The sequence below is a fragment of the Lasioglossum baleicum genome, chromosome 13 (assembly GCF_051020765.1).
Source record: "Lasioglossum baleicum chromosome 13, iyLasBale1, whole genome shotgun sequence".
Taxonomy (NCBI): Eukaryota; Metazoa; Arthropoda; class Insecta; order Hymenoptera; family Halictidae; genus Lasioglossum; species Lasioglossum baleicum.
In genome coordinates, this window is record NC_134941.1 from 14705277 (window position 1) to 14727151 (window position 21875).

Consider the following 21875-nt stretch of genomic DNA (forward strand, 5'->3'; position numbering starts at 1 on the left):
CCGCGCGACAAATACGGTAAAATATTCGTCGAGATAAAACGCTCAATGTCGACCGTCGACGTCGCCGCGACGATCGATTACGTCGCGACCGCTTGAATAGTTAACGAATGACACGTTCGCGACGTTCGGTTGTGTTTTACCCTCGTTTCATCCACGATCGACCATTGCGTCGCGATCGAATGACAAGCATGCCGTGGGAATCACTGTCCATCAACGAAACCGACGAAACAAACAAACTTTAGTTCCGACAATTGACGCGATCTGTTCGCTTCGAGTTTCACGCGATTATTCGTTCCTTCAGAATTGATTGTAGTCTATCTTTGAATTCACTTCATAAAATCGTTGGCAACGAATTCACTGTGATCCCGATGTGGTGAAAATCTGGACTGTCTAAAAACGTTGACGGACTATATTAATTTTTGTGTCGGCCGCAGAAAATAATCCGAGAAATAAATTCTCAGATTTAAATTGTTAATCAATTGTTTGACAGGTTTTTTACAATGAGTTTTTTCTAATTTTTGATGCAATGCGCGCGAGGTAAGCTCGTGGCTGTGCAGAATTATTTTTATTGGAGTCTATCTTTGAATTTACATCGTAAAATCGTTGGCAACGAGTTCAGTGAAAATCTGGTCTGTCTAAAGGGGTTTTTCGTTTGTTTGTAATGTGCTGAAGAGATGTTGACGAACTATATTAATTTTTCTCATTTTCGTGTCGGTCCCGTTCGCAGAAAATAATTCAAGGACCTAACGGTATCGCGATTTGTCGCAACGTGATGTTAATCAATTTTTTCAGAGGTTTTTCACAGTGATTTTTTAAAATTTTTTGATGTAATGCGTGCGCGAAAAGTTCGTCGTTCTGCCGGATTTTTTTCGCGACGAAAAAAAAAATCTGCACTGCCCGGGAATCGAACCCGGGTCGCAAGAATGGGAATCTTGCATGATACCACTACACCAGCAGTGCTACTTGCAGACGCTGCTTTATTTTCGCGGGGATATACTTCGCGCCGATGTGAACTTATAGATAAAATCTCACAAGAAACCAATACAATTTCAACAATAACGCGATAGCTTGAACAGTAACAATTCAGACAATTGTTGCACAATCAACGGAACGTGAACATTTCACTTTTTTTTTATAGGTACTTGAAATAAGAACATTAAATGAATCGAATTATTTAAAAATAATTTTTCGTTGCGTGCGGCACTGTTGCACACGCAATGTTTTAAAAAGTTCATTATATTTGGGTGGTAGCCAATTTTGTGTGTGTGGCAAATAGGTGTTCATTTGAATGTAATTTTACAAGTTGTTTTTGTATAAATTATCGGTGAGTGGTGCAACGATTTCGAGTGTAAAAAATCAAGAAGAAAGGCAAAAATAATGGCTGTGCGATGGCCGGGAATCGAACCCGGATCAACTGCTTGGAAGGCAACTATGCTGACCATTACACCACCATCGCACGTGCTAGCACTTTCCATTCTGTAGCTGGAAATGGCTTCCGCTGACATACTTTCATGCTCAATGCTGTTGGTTACCATTGTATAATTGTTCGTTGTCAAGTTCACCATTAGAATTTCGCGGCGGAAATGCAGTATCGCGTTGCAATACTTGTAATTTGAATAACGCAGTTCTGTGTCGAACAACTGCAACGCTATGCGTCACGACTATTTGCATACATTCTTCTCGTCGTGTTCCCGATAAACGCACTATCTTCCACAACTCTTGGAAGCTTCTAGAATTAATTCCCAATCTATTCTGACTATTTTTGATCAACCTCTTTATCGATTTTATTGAAGTCGAATGAGTTTCCAATGTCGCAGCCACTGCAATTGTTTGCTGGATGGTGTAACTTTTCCAATGACAAATCCATTGCGTGACTGTGATTAGCATAATGCGTAAAGCACTTCTAGAAGGACAGACAGCCGCTTTGTTGACCGCAGCGTCGTCTTTAGACCGCAGGTTTTATATTCCTCTGTGAGAAAGTATCTCATTTCGCGGAATGCAGGAAAGACACTGTACTACGTACGTGCTTCCTTCTCGTAGAAAGTGTTTATCATTCAGACAAGACGTGCTCGGGGGAAATTGTTGCTAGTTAACTTTGCGATGCACGCTGATTTGAATCTAAATCGTCCGCCAGACTACTCGAAAATTCAGGGACTCTCGCGTCTTCGAGCTGTATCTCCTTGGAAATTCAGAGACTTGGAAAAATCTTAACAAGAACAACTCTAAACGACGTTTCGTATTCATCAGTCGGATTCTTTGCGTTTAGAATCTTTTTCGGTTGCGTACAATGCATTTTTAAGAAGGTGATGTAATTTTGTGCACTTTATTCTTGAATTCAACGCAATTTTTTTGTTGAACCAATCGATACTTCACGAGATGTTTGACAATGCCATTGCGTCTGGCGGGTGCATCCACATAAAAAATAAGACCGTAGGAAGTTAATGACACATGATTTTTCCTCTATTATTCTTTCTATTTTCACTTTAAAAAAAGCAGTGACTTTTCCCAGTTCCCAGAATCACCCTGTACATTCTGCGCGGTTTCGCAGTTGGATTTCGGTCGTCCCCTTTCGGTTTTGCAACGCGGCGCCGGAGGCCGCAATAAATTTTGATCACTTTCATACCATAATTGCCATTACACGCAACTGGTTTACAGTTATGCCTTACGACCTGCTTGTTATATATACTTCTCGCGGCTGCGTATCACTGTTTATTATGCAATCGAGGAGGCGCGTCGCGTCGTCGAGCGCCGGATCCGCGAGAAACGCTCGTTCTCTCCCGACTCTCGGAGATGGAGAGAGAAAGAATAAGCAGGTGAAGCCTGTTCGAGACCGTTCAACACACAGGGTTCAACAACACTGGCCACACGGAGTGTCGACGGCCGGAAGTCGACCACCAACTTCTCTTATCAAGATGTAACCTTTCCGACCGAATAATCGGGGAAAAAATTCAAGGAGAGACGAGCCAGTCGAAAATGAAAAGGTGAAACGAATTTAAAACGGTGTCGCAACACAAAACACCTTCGCCTAAGCTCCATCAAACTCCAACGATTTGTGAAAAATGTGAACTGCGCGTGTATCTTGTTGGAAAGCCGTATTTCTTCTGATTGACTTCTCTAGAAATTCTCGGAACGTCAAGTTGGGAAAACAGTCCTACGACCTTCGGCTCGGCCGAAGAAAGAACCTAATTTATGGCATCCCATAAAGTCCGTTTCGCTTTCCCTTTTTAAAACTCGCGTACACCGAAGAAAGTCGACGTCGAGTTTTAGGCTCGAAGATCGGGTAGCGAGAATTAAGAGATTACATACCAAGAGAGTGAAATTTATTGATCAACCTGGGTCTGGAAGAAAAGAGGGACGTTCCTTTGTGTGTTAGGGAGGAACAATGGAAATGGGTCAAGCAGTGCAGAGCCTAGGCTCTGTCGGTCCGCCGCTGGCGCAGCTGTAAGGTCTCTTCGCAAATGAACCAGTTAATCGTTCGTTCGCCTCTCATTGTCGCTTTCACCAATTAGAGCTAGCCTCGCCTCGAGGCGGAGACTTCCGAGTAACCGTGAAAACAGACCTGAACTGTCGCATTGTAAAAACGGATATTGCTGCGGGAAATACTAAGCTCTTCGTTTATCTGTTAGACGCTAGACCATGCAGCGGTTTCCAACCTTTACGCTACTAGGACTGCCAGAGCAAAAATTTCCTCCGAGCGTCCCGAGCCACGTTTTAAAAACTGTTAAGTTCTATTAATTTGTAAATTGATATGAAAATTAATTTGCTGGTCTAATCCCCAAACGAGTTCCCAAAGGCATTCGCACCAGCTGATCGACCCGAAAGCAGCGCCGGTGTTATTATTCGCCGAAATTGTTATTGAAAGCTTGCAGAATTTCGATAGCGCGGCAGATCGAGGAGTTTGCGCTGGGTGGTCACGGTTGAACAGCATGACCAATGCTTCCCCGACAATTTTGTATCGCATACATTAAGATAGCACTGGCAGGAGTACATATAACCGAGGGTGGGGAGTGGCGCGAGTTAGAAAGCCCTAAGTGCCTTTCAGAGACTGCAGCCGGTAAAGTCGGTGCTCAGTGAACTCGGAGCGGTCGTCGATCGCGGTTGCTCTCTCCCTCGAATGGTCTAACACGTGAGTCGTTGTGTCTCGTTTCGTTTACTGTTCGGTTCTCGCTGGCTGTTTTCGTTTCTAAACGATCGATTCCTCGACTGGCCTGGCCACGGATCCCCCCATAAGGCACCGCGCGACGCGTCACATGGCCCTGTAACCGGAACGCTGTAAAAAGCAACTACATAGAACGGCTCCGCGAACGTTGTCCCGTCGCGACGCGCCGGTACTTTTAGCTAGAATCTCGTCCTTGTAAGTATGCTTTCTCTTTTAAAAATAGTCCGACCGCGGTTGAACGTCCTCCGCGCGTCTCCGGACTCGCGGATCGCGAAACTGCTCGCGTGAAAATGCCGTAACCGCCGTCGGATCGATCCCGATCTCTCGAACTCGCATTCGGAAAGGGAGTCTGTGATTGGAAAGTGTGGCTGATCGGATCGAGCGAACGATAAACTTGATCGAAATCGTCGTAACATTTTCAACCCAAATTTTAGAGAACAAAATGTGATGAACACTTCGGCGTATACGAATTAGAAACTATTCTAAAACGTTTTCATATTGTCCGATTTGCAATTATGCAATATACAAAGACGCGCGGAGAAAGAGTATGTAAAATTATTTGTAAAATCGTACGTTCGTATTAGAAGATGTGTTGATTTATGTACATACTCGCTCTCGGTGGCACTTATCAGTGAGCAATTATGACGTGAGCGCTTCAAACTAATTAGTATGTTCTTCACAACTTCGTTCTACAGTCTCATTTCTTATGCAAATGCTACGCGAATGCCCAATATTACATCGACGTTCACTCTTCGCGGAAAGATAACTTTTATAAAATTGCAAATATTCATCTCGATATTAACAGCAGTTCTGTACTTTCCTCAAGTTCGCCGCTCGAATCGAAGTTTCAGTCGCGCGGTCTCGAGCCGGACAATCTAAAAACGCGAAATATAACGTGAAATTTGAAAAACGTACTCGGGCGATTGGAAAGTCGTGGCGCAGTTCTGGACGCAGTATATTTCGCTGGGGCGATAAGATAGCGCGTACATAACCGGGTCCGATAACGATTCCCGTTGGGTGCGCGGGCGAAGTGAAATTCAGTTGTGCAAGTGGGTCACGGGCTCGCGCCAAATTCGAAAGGGACCGGTTAGTGTAAAACTGTTTCTCGATTCATGCGAAACCAGAAATTTCCCTCTCGATATCGAGGAACCCCGCGCGGCAACGTAATCCTTGCCCGATTCCCGAATTCACGAGCGGTCAGCTTTCGTTGCGCAACGCTTTCTAAGGTTTTATTTAGCCCCCGGGGTTGGTGGTGTCCGATTTTGGTTTTTCCTTTTCCCGGCCGAAGGGAAATAGGATCCGCGTGAATTGTTGCTTGGGTTGCGCAAGACGGTGCGTAAAAAAGAAAGCTCGCTTCGAAAGTGGCGCGCTCGGTTCGGATCACGTGGCCAGCTGATCAACGTCGGTGGGATCGACGCGCGTCGATCGTTTTCCAGAGATCATTCCGCAGAAAGTTCGAGCCGGGTACGCCGCACCGTCCCGAACACGTTCCAGAACTCGGAGTGGACTGTCTGCCATGTGCACGCTTATGTTTGTGGCTCGCGGCGACAACGAACACGTGTTGCGCTCGGACGCATGCTGCAGTTGTAACCGGCCGTGGGAAACCGTCGAAAATGTATAAAACCGTTGAAGGTGTTGTCGCGCGGCCACGTTGACGGATCGATGATCGACAGCGCTCTTCAGTCATCCACGGATTATGGAGATCGTCAGGGAGAAACCGCGACGTCGCAGCGTCAGCGAGATGATGCTCGACTGGAGGTGCATCGCCAGGAACAATGCAGCCAATGCAGTCGACGAACCAGACGACAAACCCTTCCTAGATGAATTAGACAGAGACCCGGAAATGCGCCGCCGGAAACGTTCCGGTACTTGGCCGTGAGTAATCGACTTTGACAACATTTTCGAAAGCGCAGCACGACTGTTACATGCGTCGGACACTGCACTTTCACGGGAGGATTGTTGTTGCACCGATCGAACGTGTTGTATAATGTTTTCTACGGGTGCGTTCGGCATTTGGGTACTTGTGGTTGGAGAGCAGAGGTGATGGGAAGTTTGTTGGTTGGTTCTTCAAGTTGCTATTTGGTTTTGGCAGTTAAAATTCAACAGTGAGAATGATTATATTCTTCCTATGATGTTTGATTTATGTTCTCGATGAGATTCTACATGACTTTGAAGTCCGTCCTGCGATCGAATCCGGTCTGGTAGAAATCAATATTTTGACGAACTAGATGTAAGTAGGTTTAACTGTGCTGATAGCCTACGTTCTATTTTCCAATGTGTTGTCATATATTGTGTAATAAAATCCGACAGGGTTTACAGTTCGTGATCTGTGAACTTGGAAAGGAATGTTATGTGAAATATGGCATGGTTTAGTGGCAAGTACATTTTTGAACGATCTACTCTTCGTCTTTTATCGAGTCCTGTAGTTCTCTGGGAATGTTACGCACATTCCCAGAAACCGTTTAGAGAAAATTAACTCTCGGAGTACCGAGGCACAGCGGTCCGTGTCAGGGTCAATTCTGACCCACACGTATATTCGCAAATACATTTACTCGAGCTCCCCACCATAATTCACACGCAACGCACACAGCGAAAAGACTCCTCTTGCCTCTGTGCCGTCCCGCATACCTACCATCAGCGACTGCGTCATATTTCGTCAATGTGTGCGACAAAAATGACTCCAGCATGGTCTTCGGAGTGTTAATCGACAATCTTCGCTGAATTTTCCGTTGTTTCGAATGAAATCTCCTCATATGATCCGGTATGGTCTAGTGGCTAGGATACCTGGCTCTCACCCAGGAGGCTCGGGTTCGATTCCCGGTACCGGAATTTATTTTTTTTTCCGGCCGGAATATTTTTTTCGAACTCTCCGCACACTGACAAACTAATCTAAGTAAGAAAATGAAATTTTTCCAATGACATTTCATCGCTGTAAATAAAATATTTTTACACATTCATCGTGATGCCACCAAGATGGAATGGCTCGCGACAAAGTGAAAAGTATGCCGAACTGACGGAGCTATACCGAAACCAGTCTACGGCCACTCAATTTCGTAATTAAACTGGAACCGCGTAATCCGATTCGTGCGAAACTCGATCGAAGTCATTTGCTTGCTCAACGTTCCTTCCACGCAGCGTGACATATCGCGCCTCATAAAAACCCCACGTTGTCTTATCAAAACGCCACGCTTGATACGAACAATATATACCATTCCTTCGTTACTTTTTTTTTCATTCCATTGCATCGTTTAGTCCACTCCGCATTCCACAGTGAAAATTCGGTCTTCCAAAAATCCCACCGAAGTCGAACACATTCGAGGTTTCGTCGCAGTGAGTATTATTCGACTTCGTTGCAAGTGAAAATTGAAAACCGGAGGTGTGTAGGTTTAGTATAAAAATACTGTATTTCCAAAAGGTTGAATTTGATTTTCAAAACGATGAGATTGGTTTGGAAGGGTGAATTTGCAGTGCTAAACCTCGCAAAAAAAATCTCAAAGGAGGAAAACGACTTATTATGAAAGTTGACGGTTGAAAGTGAGTCGAAGTTTTATGCGAGGAGTCTTTTGATCGCATTACGCGGTGAACCACCGATAATCTGCACGGACTGTGTGCAATTAGCGTGTCGCGGTTGGTTCCATCGTGTGATATCCGATCGAAAAGCCCGGTTGCGTAAAGGAGGTTAAATAAAATCGGTTAGAAAATAGCCACGCGGTACGGCACGCGATACAATCGATTGGTCGTCGCGGCGGCAGGGCATGCGTGCAGTGCATCGGGCGTCGCGACGCCGTCAACGTCTCGGCGACCCGCTCATGGGCTCGGCGCTCTGCGAGCTTCTTTTTTCGAAACCGCAGCTGCGAATCGCGTCTAGCGATCTTTGTTCGCATAGTCGACGAACATACGTGTCCCGCACCGTGCACACAGGCCACACCGGGATCCTGTTCGACGGTTGGTGCCCATGGACAGGGATGAATTAAGGTAGGCCACGTGTTGGTTTACGAACCCCGAATGTGCTTCCATTCTGCGACGTCTGCTACGCCTCGCATCTGTGCTCATTCTGAAACGGGTCACGATCGTTTCGTCGAGCATTCGAAAATGCTCGAGTGGATGCAAGAAGAATATTGTTCGACGCTCTTGTAAAACTTGGATGATATGGATAGAACGGTGGACGCTCCTGAAAATTAGGGTTACCGTGCTGAGATGTTAGGGCCGCAAGGTCAGAGGGCAGCTACGGACACGAGGAGGTATTTGTGATACGATCGAGATGTGGATTATGTGAAAATTGTGCTGTGATGTGATTACACGCGACTTGGCAGAGCCAGTCGACGCCGGTTTATTTTTGTCATAGTTTTCGTGGAGAGTGGGCATTGTTTATGGGAGTGAGTGGTGGTTACGGGGAAATTTCTCTGTATAATTTAAATTTAATTGCATCGAACGAAACTATCGATTCGCCTATCTTACCCACAGAAAATTCGTCTCCTTGCTGAACTAACCCTTTGCACTCGGAGCTGTTTTATCTGAAAAATTAAACATGTCTTCCCAGGTAGAATATTTCCATTCCCTATGATGTTTTTTGGATAATGTCACCACTCGAGTTCTAAATTGCTGAAATCGCGCAGAAAACCATTCAAGCATTGTTGCGCAGTGTTCGCTCGATGCCCTACTATAATTTAGTCTGTTAGCAAGTGTGCACGATGCGAGGACGGTTTTAGTCGAGTTTCACAACGTGGGAGTATTTATTTACGTTTCCCGAGCCGCAGACAGCTTAGCAGACCGTTTATCGGGGGCGTATACACAATTAGGGTGGTGCAGGTCGTCGCGAGTGCATCGTTGCACTCGGACGGGTGCAACGAGACACCGGTTACCTGCTCGAGTCCACGGACTGCAGCGGTGGGAGAGCGTTTTTTGTTGCTCCTTTCTTCGAGAGCGAGAACGCGTTCACCTTTCGCCGCGCATTCCATCCGACTCGGAGAGCGCTCGATGGCCCATGGGCTCCCATAACCTGCAACCATGGCGCCCCCGTTTGCAACGTTCCTCGGAATCCCAACAATCCAGCTACGATGCAATCGATTACCGAACCGATCGTTTTCTCCTCTCTGGGCGCACTTGTTGATATACCATTTCCATAAGATCGGTGGAATTCACCGAAACATTTTCGTCTCGTTTGCCCTCGTACATTCCGTACATCCATTAAAATTGATTTTTAAATTGATACCGTTTCCTCGTGTGCTTGATGATTTCTTTAACTACATGCATTAATCCACGATTGTCGTCGCTGTTCGATATAATAACACTCAACTTGAAAAGAATTATGATTATGTACGACAGAAACGAATGTCATCGGTATAAATTGGCACAAGTTAGACATGTTAACAACGTATAACACCGGTATTAACATAACGCGACATTTAATTGACCAATTTAGGTGAGTCGATAATGATCCTTTGACGAGCGCACTTTTTTACCGTTTGACTGAAGAAAATCAAATCGGAGAAAAAGCTGACGAACTAGAATGACAAAGTGGTAGAAAAATTAGTCAAATAATAATACTAATTGTAAGAAGCAGAATAATCTCGAAGAGTACGACGGAACATTAATCAATTTGAATAGTGTCCACGGTGTCGGTGTCACAACTGTCGCTCGGAGAGGGGTTGGCAAACATCGTTGACAGCGAGATCGATGGAAGGCAGCGATAAGAAATGACATAATCGAGCATTGTTGCGCAACCGATGCTCAGCTATCGTGTATATGAATCGGGCGTATGCTACGGCGTTCGGCACTGGACGGTTCTATAGAAAGAATCACATAATTGCGGGCCTGCTCGGGCCCGCTCGTCATTCCACCGGTGGCCACCTTCCGATCCGGTCCCTTTTTCACAGTTGGCGCTGCTCTCGCCGGTAGTTATGGCAGCTGGACGGTCCTATATTCGCCGGGGCTAGAGAACGCGTGTCGGTCGACGGAGAGTCAGGTGAAAGTGAGTTTCGGAAAAGTGAATATCGCGAATCGGAAAAAGATTTCCGGCTTTCTGTGGCACACATGGGAACAATGCGGTGTTACGATTGAACGAGGAGAGACAGAGAGATGCTCGGGATCGAGACGACGACGAGGTTCAAGGCTGCTAAATTGTCGCTTTGAAGTCCACCGTCGTCATTGAACGTGATCTCCGGGCGACGCAATCAGCGGCGAGAGGAGCGGCTATCGCGCAATCCTCGACGGACAGATTAGTTTCAAGGCGAGCAGAGTGATCCCCTTTGCCGAGGACACGCGAGAAATTTGTTTTTCATCGCACCGGAACCTGGCCGAGACGAGATATCGTTAGGAGAAATCGTCGGGACGAAACGACCTGATGAAGTTCGGAAATTTGCATCGCTTCTGCTGTACACGCTTCGACGAATTTTTCCATTAATATAATAATCGTGGGTAGAAAGCGATACACAGTGCGATAAAACGACAAAATATCTGTAGGGTTTTAAGTTGATCGTCACATTGCAGACATTGAGCTCCAGTAATAAAACAGTTGTGGATAGAAAACAGATAAAAAAAATGGAACTGTATTTTAGTCTGTCAAACGATATCCATATTCTCCAACATTGACAACAAAAATCGACTTTTGATCGTTGTTAGGTCGCCTCGTCGCACCGCTTACGCCGCGTGGGAGGTAAAGACGGAGTTCTAACCAGAAGAAAAAGGATCGTCCGCCCTTGAAACATAGTCCGCGCGTTGGTTAGGCAGTGTCCGAAGGCCGCCATTAATTTCCGATAAATCAGCCTTCGTGTTCCGTCGATTAGTTCCGCAAAAAAGAGCGGCATCGTTTTGCAACGGACACGATTTTTATGTAACGCGAGAATCGCGTCGTATCGGCGATTATCAGTCACCGACAAGCGATATCACTAGATGTTGATCGAGAGGGAAAACAAATACACAGTTCGATAGGCGAAGCAGGTTCCGTCGGCAAATCCGAGACGATAGATCGCCGTGGATCCCTAAATCGAAGTCGTTCCTCGATTGCGCAACAAAAGAGCGTCGGCCAGGTTCCAGTTTTCGATTTGCATAGGCGTGCCTTGGACACCCGGCGAATGGTTTTCGCAACAGTTTGAATCTCGCCGAAGGGGGAAATTGTTGCTCTCGTCGACCAGGCAAATTTTTCCGTGAGGTTCTCTTTTGCAAAATGACCGATCAAGTGTCGCCGTTGCTGGACGTAAGAACCAACGGCCATCTCGACGCCGATGGATCGATCAAGCCGTCGATGGGTCACGCTCTGCGCAACAGAGTGCTCAGGTAGATAGCCTTTTTTCAGAGCAGGTGATACATATGTGCGAGTACAGCGAGTTCAAAAAGCGGTGGCACTCCGAATTCTCAACTTTCAGCGAATTGAATAATATCGGCGCAACGATTGCGCCGAGAACACTAACATATTATTCATTTAACAGCCATACGATCGATAATTCAAACAATATTTTCAGCGAATTCTCGCTAATCGCGCTGTTCAATTGTACTGCTGCTAATCGTACAGTAGAGATCGTGGTTTTGAATTAATAACACACGTGTGCTATTTCGCGTGCATTTAAATACAATAGCGAGACAATCGCAATTATCTCCTCCTTATCTAATGTTAATTCTTCTTGAATTCTCTGAATCATTTCTACAACAGTCGAAACATCGGCGATTGTTTAAAATCGGAAGTTCGGCGTGCCACTACTTTTAACGCTCCTGTAAACAACGGACTTCCCTAAGTTGCTCTGACGACAGTGTGTTGTGATTTTGTCAATTCACTACACACAGATCGCTCCGGGGTCTCGTGGCGCTAAATGCGTCGACGCAACCGGAGTAGTTAATCGTCGGCCGCTTCATTACTTGACCCTTTTCCCAGCTAGCTTTTTGTTGGTAAAAGTTGATCGTTAGACGGCGAATCTGTCTGGTAATTACAACTTTTGAAACTTACCGCTTCTGTATTGTTACTAGGGAACAGGAGAAAAAGAATGTTTTCTATCTGTATTATGGTTTGCTGTTATGTTTGTTCGGGCCGAGGTTGTACCGTGGTGTTTGCTGCAAATGTTTAAAGATCTGCGGTCTGACACTCTCCGTGCCTCACAAGTTGTCAGCAAGCCGTCCGATTGGGTCATTCCGCTGACACTTTCGGTTCTAGTCGAATTATTAGCCTAACCATTGGTTGCGACATCTTGCGAGACACGGAGAGCACTTTGATGACACTCTTCTCCAAGTTGATTTGGTTTTGGATGCATTGTTTGATTTGTTTGAACGTAGTGCATCTGTAGAGACAACTTGTACATTTTACTACTACGCTGATCTGTCTTGTATTTCTGCGTTTGACTTGCAAAAATCACGCCAATACCATTTATTTTCGTTGGCGGTGATCACGTGATCGTTCGATGATGCCGACGGTCTCGTTTATCACACTTCAACCAGCACTATCGAACTCGTGCACGTTATATAAGCGTCTCTAGAGACAGAGTTGTGCTATCATCGCGAAGTTAGGATCGGGCTTGTTGCCGGTTGATAATCAATCGAACGGAAGGTCTTCAACCTCGAAGTCAGCCGATCGGCCAAGTAAAATAATCAGTCTCATTAAGCCAGCGGATAGATAGTGTCACGTTCGAACGTGCTTGTCTTGCGTCAAGCACGGACAAAGAGTGGGTTGCAGTTCGATGCATATTCACCAGTTTCCCCGGGCATACGCGTATATGCTTCGACAAATATGCATGAAATCGATCGAATACGTAGCTGACGTTTCCACGGCACACGTAAGCAGGTTTTCGATCAAATAAGTGCACGCGTGCACGCAACGTCATCGGTGAATTGGTAACGATCGAACATTCCCGAGAATTCGCGGGGGGAACGAGCATTCCGCGCATCGGTACAATGAAAAAGCTTATCCACGGTCGTTGACAAACAAACGAGCATTCGTGGACATCAGAACAGTCGTTAACTGACGGTCCATAGTGATTCAAAAGAGGATCCAGCTTTGCACGTTGTCGACGCAATTGTTCGTGCTGTTATGTTGCGTCGCTCTCGCATGAGCAATCTTCTTCTTCGTCTTCTGTTCATGAATCTTCACGACACTTCGAGATCGAGACATGACACTATAGATCGTGTTCACAGAGACTGGAACTAGATTGCGGATTTTTATGCAAGTTAACAACCGTTTGCATTGCGAGAGACAAGTGTCGAATAGCTTTTCTTTTCTTTTTTTTAAATAATTTTGTCTTTGTTCACAGGAGAACGAGGAGTCTGAACGCACCCAGTCCCATTCAACAGTTCGGCCCATGCGGGCGTATTATGAAAAATTCCGCGATGGTCATGTAAGTAGAACTTTGTTTCTCTTTTTTCTCAAATTAACAAGGCAAAAACAAATCGGACTGAAATAGCCTACTCGGTTATGAATGAGGGTAAATAGAGCACGATGAGAATAGATTGAAAGCAAATAATACACCGACGTTTGTTATTGCGGAATATTATTATTCTTGCAGATCTCTCAGAGTCGGCACGCATCAAGACATTTTCATGTTAATTCCTAGTCACGGCTGAAATATCAAAATATCCGCCTTGGCGCGATACAAAATCCATAATAGTCGCAAGAACAACTTCTAAAGTAATTATTCAATAATTTTTTGTCCTCCAACTGCACTAGGAATGTGCTTAGAATATGTAATTACAAGGTTGTAGAAGATAAGGAAGTAACAATGTCGCGGCAAGTTTAACCGTGTTTGAAAACTGTTAAAATAGCTGTATGTAGTTCGAAACAACTTCTTGATCGCGTGGCACGGGGCACGGGAGTCCGCTCCGTAGATCGGCGGACGTTTTCGCGGGAATTGTTTAGAAACCTGCGGTGTTTCGAAGAAATGTTCCGCTCGATACGGCTAGAAAGTCGCGTGGAACGATTACGACGGCGTTAAAGACGTTTTTGTTTTAATAAGACGGTTTGCTAACGGTTATGGCAGCGAAGGAAAGCGGGATATTCGCCTCGGGGATCGGTAACGCCATGCGTTCGCGTCGTGACACGACTTAATTGCCCATAACAATGACTTCTCGAGCGAGTTCGAATCTAACGTCATAGAAAAAATGACCTTATAAATCCAACACACGACAAGACATTTGAATATGCAAAACCGCGAACGATGCCGCTCTAACCTTCACATAATAATGGCCGAGGAAAGCTGACGCACAACACGCGCACAGAGTAATCAGCAGAAGACCGCATAATCATGCTTGTTTCAACATTCCCATGTCTGCGATATATACATATATTCCCATAAAATTAGATAAATCTATTTTGTTTTGATATTTGTATTTGTTATGTTAATCACAGAAACGGTCAGTTAGAATATTGATTCTCGTGCATACGTCCTTGGCTGATAAGAGAACAAGGAAACTTTTTCAACAACCCATCAAATCGTGAAACCAAATGTACATACCTGCGTTTCGATAATTGCCGGTCGTATGGAAAAGTTCCAGTCGTTTCTAAAGTTTCCAAGATGCAAGTCACTGTACTCTAATTTCCATAAAACGGAGCACGAGGTACACTGACAGTCGAATACACTTCTGCGATTCGCAAAAATAAAGCTGGCAATTGCTGCGAAACAACCGGCTCGCGATCCTGTAATCAAATGTAGAATGTATCATTCATTAATTTAATTAAGTACGGATTACGTTCGTCGGAGAGTAGATAAATAGTGGTCGTAACAAAAAATGCGAATCTCATTAGCGGAACGATAGTTCGCGATCGTTGATCAACGAACCATACGTGTCCGTTTGTCAAACGATCGGCAAACAGAGTCTGCAGTGGATTTTGATGAAGGTGCTCAGGTTTTAACATAATTTGCATAATTCTCCTCGTGTAAACTTTCATTTGTACGGCGCAGTCTGTTCCTGAAGTGCTGACGTGTGCGCTTCTAACTTTTTGAATTTTCGTTCCTTCCGCAACCTCTCCAACTGTTATCAAAATCATTCACTGATTAATTCACGACCTCCGTTAGATTTTTATTCGATTATCAATGGTTGCGTCGGTAATAATGGTCGTAAATCTTCATTACTCATTCACCCAATTAATTTACACTTTTCCTGTCGTTCTGTGCGCAAGTTGAAATCCGTTTTGATTTGTCTTCGATTTCTACACGAAATGCAATGAACAATTTCTAACGTTTCGCGATAACGAGCCGTCTAAGAAGTTGTCAAACTCGCTTTTGGGAGATCGATGAATTTATTGAACATGAAAGCGTAGCGTAGCGCGGATAGCTTCCCCGAGCAAGTGACATAATCGTCCGTAATTCGTCGACAGGGACGCGTGTAAGAAGCAGAGAATCCGATCGATCCCGGTAGAAAGTAGGCGGCTTTTTTCTTCCAGCCTCGTATAGCCGAGGCATAGTGAATTCGATTGCATCGAGCATGAACAGGCGGCCGAGTAAACGCGTGCAAACCCGTGCAAACGTGAGGCGGCGGCGCACAGTGGGCGAGAAACCGATCTTTTTGGACAAAAATCTGCCGACAACTCAGTTTTTCATCGATTCAATTGGAATTTTTCTTAAAATGTTCGTGAAGGACTATACTTTGATGACGTGCTGCGCGAAAATCGTCAACTGTCACAATAAATCAAGAATCCTTATCTACAAAACCCAATATCTCCATAAATTTGCATGTCCCAGTTGAGTTGCCGACACTTGTTAACCCCAAACCCTAAACCGCAAAATTTTAAACTGTAAATCTGGCCCTGAGAATTACCAATTGAATAGGTTTATGGTTAAAAAGTGTCGGCAACTCAGCTGGGACATGCAAATTTATGGTATGGGCGGATAAAGTATCGCAGTTATTGGGTTTTGCAGATAAGGATTCTTAATTTCATGTGACAGTTAACGATTTTCGCGCAGCACGTCATCAAAGTATAGTCCTGCACGAACATTTAAAAAAAAATTCCAATTGTATCGATGAAAAACTGAGTTGTCGGCAGATTTTTGTCCAAAAAGATCGGTTCCTCGCCCACTGTGCGGCGGCGGCGGCGGCGACACCTATCCGCTAAAACAAATTGCAAGTGAATCACAGAAGTCGGGTTTTCTCGGCGTTCGTTTGCGTCGCGCCGCCGCGCCTGAGCCTCGCGTATTATTCACATAATCAACGGATCGCGTGCATATGAAACCGTCTGTGCGCGCTTGCGCGTCGTCCGATTGTTTACCGTTAAAAAACGTACCGCCGTGTTCGGTCCACGTTCAGTGCGAGCGCGACTCTCAATCCGGTACCACGTCATGGTTGGAACTGTCAGGTAGGCTACTCGCGGAGGACACTCGAATCGTAGCTTCATGCAATCCGATCTAGGATCATCCGTGCACCCGACACTCTGTTCAATTTCTCCTACAAGATTTTCGATCGTTTCCAATACCCGCGTTTTTTTTAAAATCGAAACTCAATTCCAACAGTCTCCAGCTTCGGTGCAAAATCATTTCTAGTGTTTCGAATTCATCGTTGAATTTTTGGTGCGAGATACACTCTACATACTTCAAATTGCCAATTTTTATTCAATGCGAATCTTGAACAGCATTCGATTCCAGTTCGAAATAAATAAAAATTGTTTTCTCAATTTTTGTCCGCGTAAAATTCTCAAGGAAAACGGGAAAGAATTTTTAAAAAGTATTCACTCGCTGTAAAAATGTCTACGAATCGTCTATTATGATTAGACTGCGTATCTTTATGCATTTATTCTTTTAATGTTTTAGCTGTTTTAAATCGCAGCTGCTCATTTTTGTTATAAATGCATAAAATGCATACCTGCTTATACTATTCAGTCGTTAATTAATCATACAAAATTTTCCGCGTATCTCGCGCACCACACGGAAGTCGTAAAAACTCGTCGATCTCGAAAGAGCGATCTGCATTCGTTAGGTCTGATATAGTCGGTGGAAATGATTTCGAGAGGATGACTCGGCGGTCGAACGAAAGGGAACGGAAGCGCATTTAATTGTTTAAATCGCATTCTAAGCAAATAGGATCAAGTCCGAAGAGGAGGAGGGAGGAGTGGTGCCTCCGGTGGGCCGCGATGAATTATGCATTGTTCCCTTCGCACCTTTGACCGTAATTCATCGGATAAGCCCCCTCGTGTCTCGGGCCGTGTTCGTCAATTTCGATTAATATTAAATAGTCGTCGAATACTTTGGTTCACAATCGGGGAAACCACGTATAAAACGTTGTCGGATGGTTGTCCGCGTAGGAGAACGGTTCGGTTTGTCCTTGGTCACGGAAGATTCCTGTTAATCGGCGAAGCCTCGAACGCTTTTGTCATTCATATTAATTATCTCATGACGCGCACGGTTTCGCCTTTCAACTTCGCCGCGGAGATCCGCGACTCTCTGGACGCCGCCACGAAGGTTCACCATGGAACGTTGAACTTTCCTTGTTGCAGGACCATACAGGACCCTGCCTCCCAGAGGTTGACGTGGTACAAGCCGCCTCTCACTGTCCTGGTCATCAAAAAGGTCCGGGACTCGTCGGTGCTGCCGCCGTTCGTGCAATTAGTCACATGGCTGATCGAGGTGAGCAACAAACAAAAATATCAACATGTTCTTAGTGTCATTCTTTAATCCCTTTAGCCACGAACGCACCTGGTTCAATAGTCATAGGTAGACTGCGGATCTTTATGCATTGACAGCATAAAATTGTGAAATTTTAAAACTTCAAGATGTTCCTCCTCTATCAAAATCGTAAGGGAAGAAACAGCATTCAATTTAGTTTCTATTTCTTGTAATCGATGCAGACAACTTTTATTTTGGATAAAAATTTTCGAAAAATACTCGAGTATTAGATTCAACAGAATTCAGTACGATTTTGATTTATTTTGGATCTACAAATGCTATCACTAGACTTCGGATTTTATACATTTATGAGAAAAATGGATACGTACAATTTAAAACAGTGGAGATATTAAAAAGTGTATTAGTTTCACCTTAACAAGATCATTGAAAGAATTATTTGGCTCCTGTGTCTGGCAATCAACGCAAACATTTCTTATTTTGCATAAAGATCCGCAGTCTAGCTATTAGCAATGAAAATAGAATTTCGTTCGGTACCACTTTCCTAAAATTTCTCTACATAAATTGAAGATTGCACAAACATCCGCAGTCTAGTCATCAGCATTTCATTCAACGAATCACGTCGTTCAATGTTCATGTCCACTGACAATGAGACCCGTAACATTGTCATTCGATGCGTATGTGTCCCATTCCTCGATCCTAAAACTATAGCGTTTCAGCGGCGTGCAACCGGTCGGTCGGTCATTACAATTTTTACGCGAGCCCAACTGACCCCGCGTGCGCGCTCCTTCGGTTTATTGATTCAGCATGACTATAAGTTCCGCAGGTATATTATCGGTATCCTCGTGTACGGCACAATCGAGACACGACAGCTCGGTGCGTTTTACTTCTCTACCGATCAGCATTTGCGTCACGGGACTCTCATTAAAGTTTTATGCAATCAGTGAGACAGTTTAGGTTCGGTTAGGTTCAACTCTGATTCCGTTTTGCAGGAGAAACGGATGGTGGTGTTCGTCGAGGCGTCCGTTTTGGAGGACCCGGCCCTGGCTAGGGACCCTAGGTTCCAGGGGGTCCGTGACAGGCTGCAAACCTTCAGGGACGGCACGGACGACCTACAGGTAACTAGAGCGGATTTTCATGCAAAATGAAACTATTTTACCTGAATTGCAATTTTGAAATTCTTGTAATATTTCTACTGTTTAAACTGAAGGGTGCAAAGACACTCGAAGCTATTCTAATTCGAAAATTAAACATATCTTCCTAGCTAGGATAATTCTATGAAATTGATATAATACCTTACAATACTTAAATGTGTAGTAATTGATTAGATACCAACATACTTAGTAATGTAAAGAATATTGTGAGTAATAGTGCAACATTTTTGCTATAAATGCATCAAATCCGCTGCGTTATATGTGTTGTACCACTCCCGAGCCAATTGCGAAGCTTTTAACGATAACTATCGTGGATGATGATTGATCTATTCGTTGTTCCAGGATCGAATCGACTTCATCGTCTGCCTGGGAGGCGACGGTACGCTCCTGTACGCCTCTTTGCTCTTCCAGCAATCCGTGCCACCTGTGATGGCTTTCCATCTGGGCTCTTTGGGCTTCCTGACGCCCTTCGAGTTCGACAATTTCCAGGAGCAAGTGACAAACGTCCTAGAGGGTGAGTGAAATCAACCACAGCTCCAGTTTTCCTCTGTTTACGACGAGATACTCGGCGAATCTCGCGCAAATATCGGCGTCCTTCGACGCCCAGCTTTCCCCTCGCTCGACGCCGCACGACGAGATAATTGCACACGCGACAATCGGACGCCTGTGTGCTGACCAGCATCGTGCCAGTTCCACTTTTCGATTATTGTGCTCGAGTGAACGATCCTCTCCCTCCAGAAAGAGACAGTTTCTCTCTGGAGAATCGTTTTATTTTCCCGAATGTTCCACCGTTCTAATAAGCAAAAAAGTTTGTCATAGCTATACTACAGATTTTATGCGTTTACTTGCTAATTAGTTCTCGGTATCTTCTGTGTCAATCTAGAGAAGCGCCCGGAATCCATTGCTACAGTGATAAAAGTGTTGTCGCATCGTTTTCGCGTGTCGGTGATAAACGGTTGACGAAATCGAGGGAGAAAAACCGATTTCAAAGAGAATTTGACGTGACAATGTTTCTAAATGAGATGTTACACGTGCCAGTGCACGTGTGGTGATACTGATTTCTACTTTAACTTTGTTCGGTGAAAAAAAGACGTAGTTGAGAACTTAGTTTCTCAACTGGGAACTCGAACCTACTTGGGGAAGAAATTTGTTAGAGTCTTTATGAAAGAGTAACCATCACCGCCATAAGTTTCTGACGACGGTGTTCCGTGTTTAGGTCACGCGGCCTTGACCCTGAGGAGTCGTCTGAGATGCATCATCATGCGGAAAGGAGAGGAGGGCAAACCGGCCAAACCGCCGACGAATCTCCTGGTGCTGAACGAGGTCGTGGTCGACCGAGGTCCATCGCCGTACCTCTCGAATATCGACCTCTTCATCGATGGGAAACATGTGACCAGCGTACAGGGTGACGGTCTGATAGTCAGCACGCCAACAGGGTCCACGGCGTACGCGGTCGCGGCCGGAGCCAGCATGATTCATCCTTCAGTACCTGCCATCATGATCACACCGATCTGCCCTCACTCCTTGTCCTTCAGGCCGATCGTCGTACCTGCTGGCGTCGAACTGAAGGTATACAACGATTTTGCTTTGCCGACCTCCTTCCGGCAACGTACTCCGCGTGCCTCACAAGAAGTCCCTCGAGACGGCAGCCAATTTGACGTCACTGTAGCCAATAATTCGGCTATAACCGAAAATCCGTGTGGAACGACCAATATAATGGCTAGATGCCGCATTTCTTTCGAATTCCTGCCAGGAGACAACTTCTGAGGCACGGAGAGTAGGCGTCCCGAAATAAATCGATCCGAACACCATAGACAGCACTATGCAAGTCCCTAGTTCTCTTGTAGGTCTGCGGATTTGCATCCAGGTTTGGATCTATTTATTTCTGACCTATTTGTTTAACCCATTTACATCGTTATTTAAATTTTTGAAAAAATTTCTTTTCACATCCTTTAGTAAACTAATTGCTCTAGCTTCCCAAAAAAGTTCAAATCGTATAGTACAATATTAAAAAAGTTATCGTCTTCTTTATAGGGTGGTCTTAAACTTTTTTCCGCTACAGTATTATACGCGCAATATTTAAAAATTGGTGATAAGAGGATTATTCTTCATTGTTCTTGCCGATGCAAATGGGTTAAGCTCCTTGTCCTATGGGACAATGGGTCCTCCGATGGGACCCGCTGCACCCACAGAGAAATGCTGAGAAAAGGAACAACAAAAAGTCCTCGAGACCGATCATCGGAACTGTGTCAGACGAGAAACCTCGTCGTTTCTCGCGTTCAAGTATTTCCGTGTGGGTCAGCAAAGAGGCACCTTATCTTGGTTGCATCAAGATTGCTGGTCCGAGGCGTTGTCCCCTAGAAGGAAACTTGGTCCTGGTGGATGACGCCCGCATTCCCAGACCATGCGCTGCCACGTTTCGAAAAGTTTCGACACGGTCGAGTCACGGGACTCGTTTCGGACCTCTGGACCGTACCGATTAGTTTGCTTCTCCCCACGCTGACTCCTCGTACCTCGAGGTAACGATATGGAGGAACGCTTTGTCAACATTTCCGCAGTATTTTGCGAATTCATGTATTACTATATGATTACCTCGAGGTACCGCCAGCGTATACAGGTTTGCGATTAACGATAGCTACCTTTTTACCACAGATCTCTGTCTCACCGGACAGCAGGAACACCTCGTGGGTGTCCTTCGACGGTAGAAATAGACAGGAGCTCTTCCACGGCGACAGGTAAACGTTAACCGCTATGTCAGACTTGTCTAATCGTCGGCGTTTTCTCCCAATTGTTCCAGATAATGGCAAACAGCAAGGCCCGTAGCACAGCTTACGTCTCTTTCGATGGTCGTAATCAGCAAGAGTTGCGCGTCGGGGATAGGTCTGTCTAAAAAAAAAAATCAACAACAAATATCTGAAAAGAATCTAGAGAAAAAAAAACAACAATCTCACTCCTCTACTCTCATATACCGCAGGTTGCACGACGCTGCAACGTTACGACACGCCGCCATTCATCTATTTAAATTCCGTTTCT

General features: G+C 45.0%; 2 protein-coding genes and 3 non-coding genes across 17 annotated transcripts in view; 2 read left to right on the plus strand and 3 right to left on the minus strand.

Annotated features, from left to right (window-relative positions):
• LOC143215325 (NAD kinase) overlaps positions 1–21875 on the plus strand; it is a 32529-nt gene that overhangs the window by 8125 nt on the left and 2529 nt on the right. For 3 of the 10 annotated variants that reach the window (XM_076437384.1, XM_076437383.1, XM_076437386.1), the window contains 6 exons: positions 13393–13476; positions 17562–17691; positions 18681–18806; positions 19185–19356; positions 20059–20411; positions 21495–21577. In XM_076437384.1, coding sequence (XP_076293499.1) covers positions 13393–13476; positions 17562–17691; positions 18681–18806; positions 19185–19356; positions 20059–20411; positions 21495–21577 — 948 coding nt within the window. Of the gene's footprint in view, positions 1–48; positions 6035–7937; positions 8135–11299; positions 11435–13392; positions 13477–16256; positions 16428–17561; positions 17692–18680; positions 18807–19184; positions 19357–20058; positions 20412–21494; positions 21578–21639; positions 21723–21875 lie in introns of those variants that run through there. The other 7 variants (XM_076437380.1, XM_076437381.1, XM_076437382.1 and 4 more) reach the window with 7 other exon arrangements.
• On the minus strand, positions 890–960 carry Trnag-ccc (transfer RNA glycine (anticodon CCC)). The gene has a single exon. It is a non-coding gene; the product is annotated as a tRNA-Gly (tRNA).
• On the minus strand, positions 1385–1456 carry Trnag-ucc (transfer RNA glycine (anticodon UCC)). Its single transcript has one exon. It is a non-coding gene; the product is annotated as a tRNA-Gly (tRNA).
• Trnae-cuc (transfer RNA glutamic acid (anticodon CUC)) lies at positions 6917–6988 on the plus strand. Its single transcript has one exon. It is a non-coding gene; the product is annotated as a tRNA-Glu (tRNA).
• The window catches only part of LOC143215321 (uncharacterized), a 31195-nt gene continuing 17016 nt past the window's right edge, over positions 7697–21875 (minus strand). For 3 of the 4 annotated variants that reach the window (XM_076437373.1, XM_076437374.1, XM_076437371.1), the window contains one exon: positions 7697–21728. The gene's annotated coding sequence lies outside the window, so the exon portion shown is untranslated. The remainder of the gene's footprint in view (positions 21729–21875) is intronic. The other variant, XM_076437372.1, reaches the window with a different exon arrangement.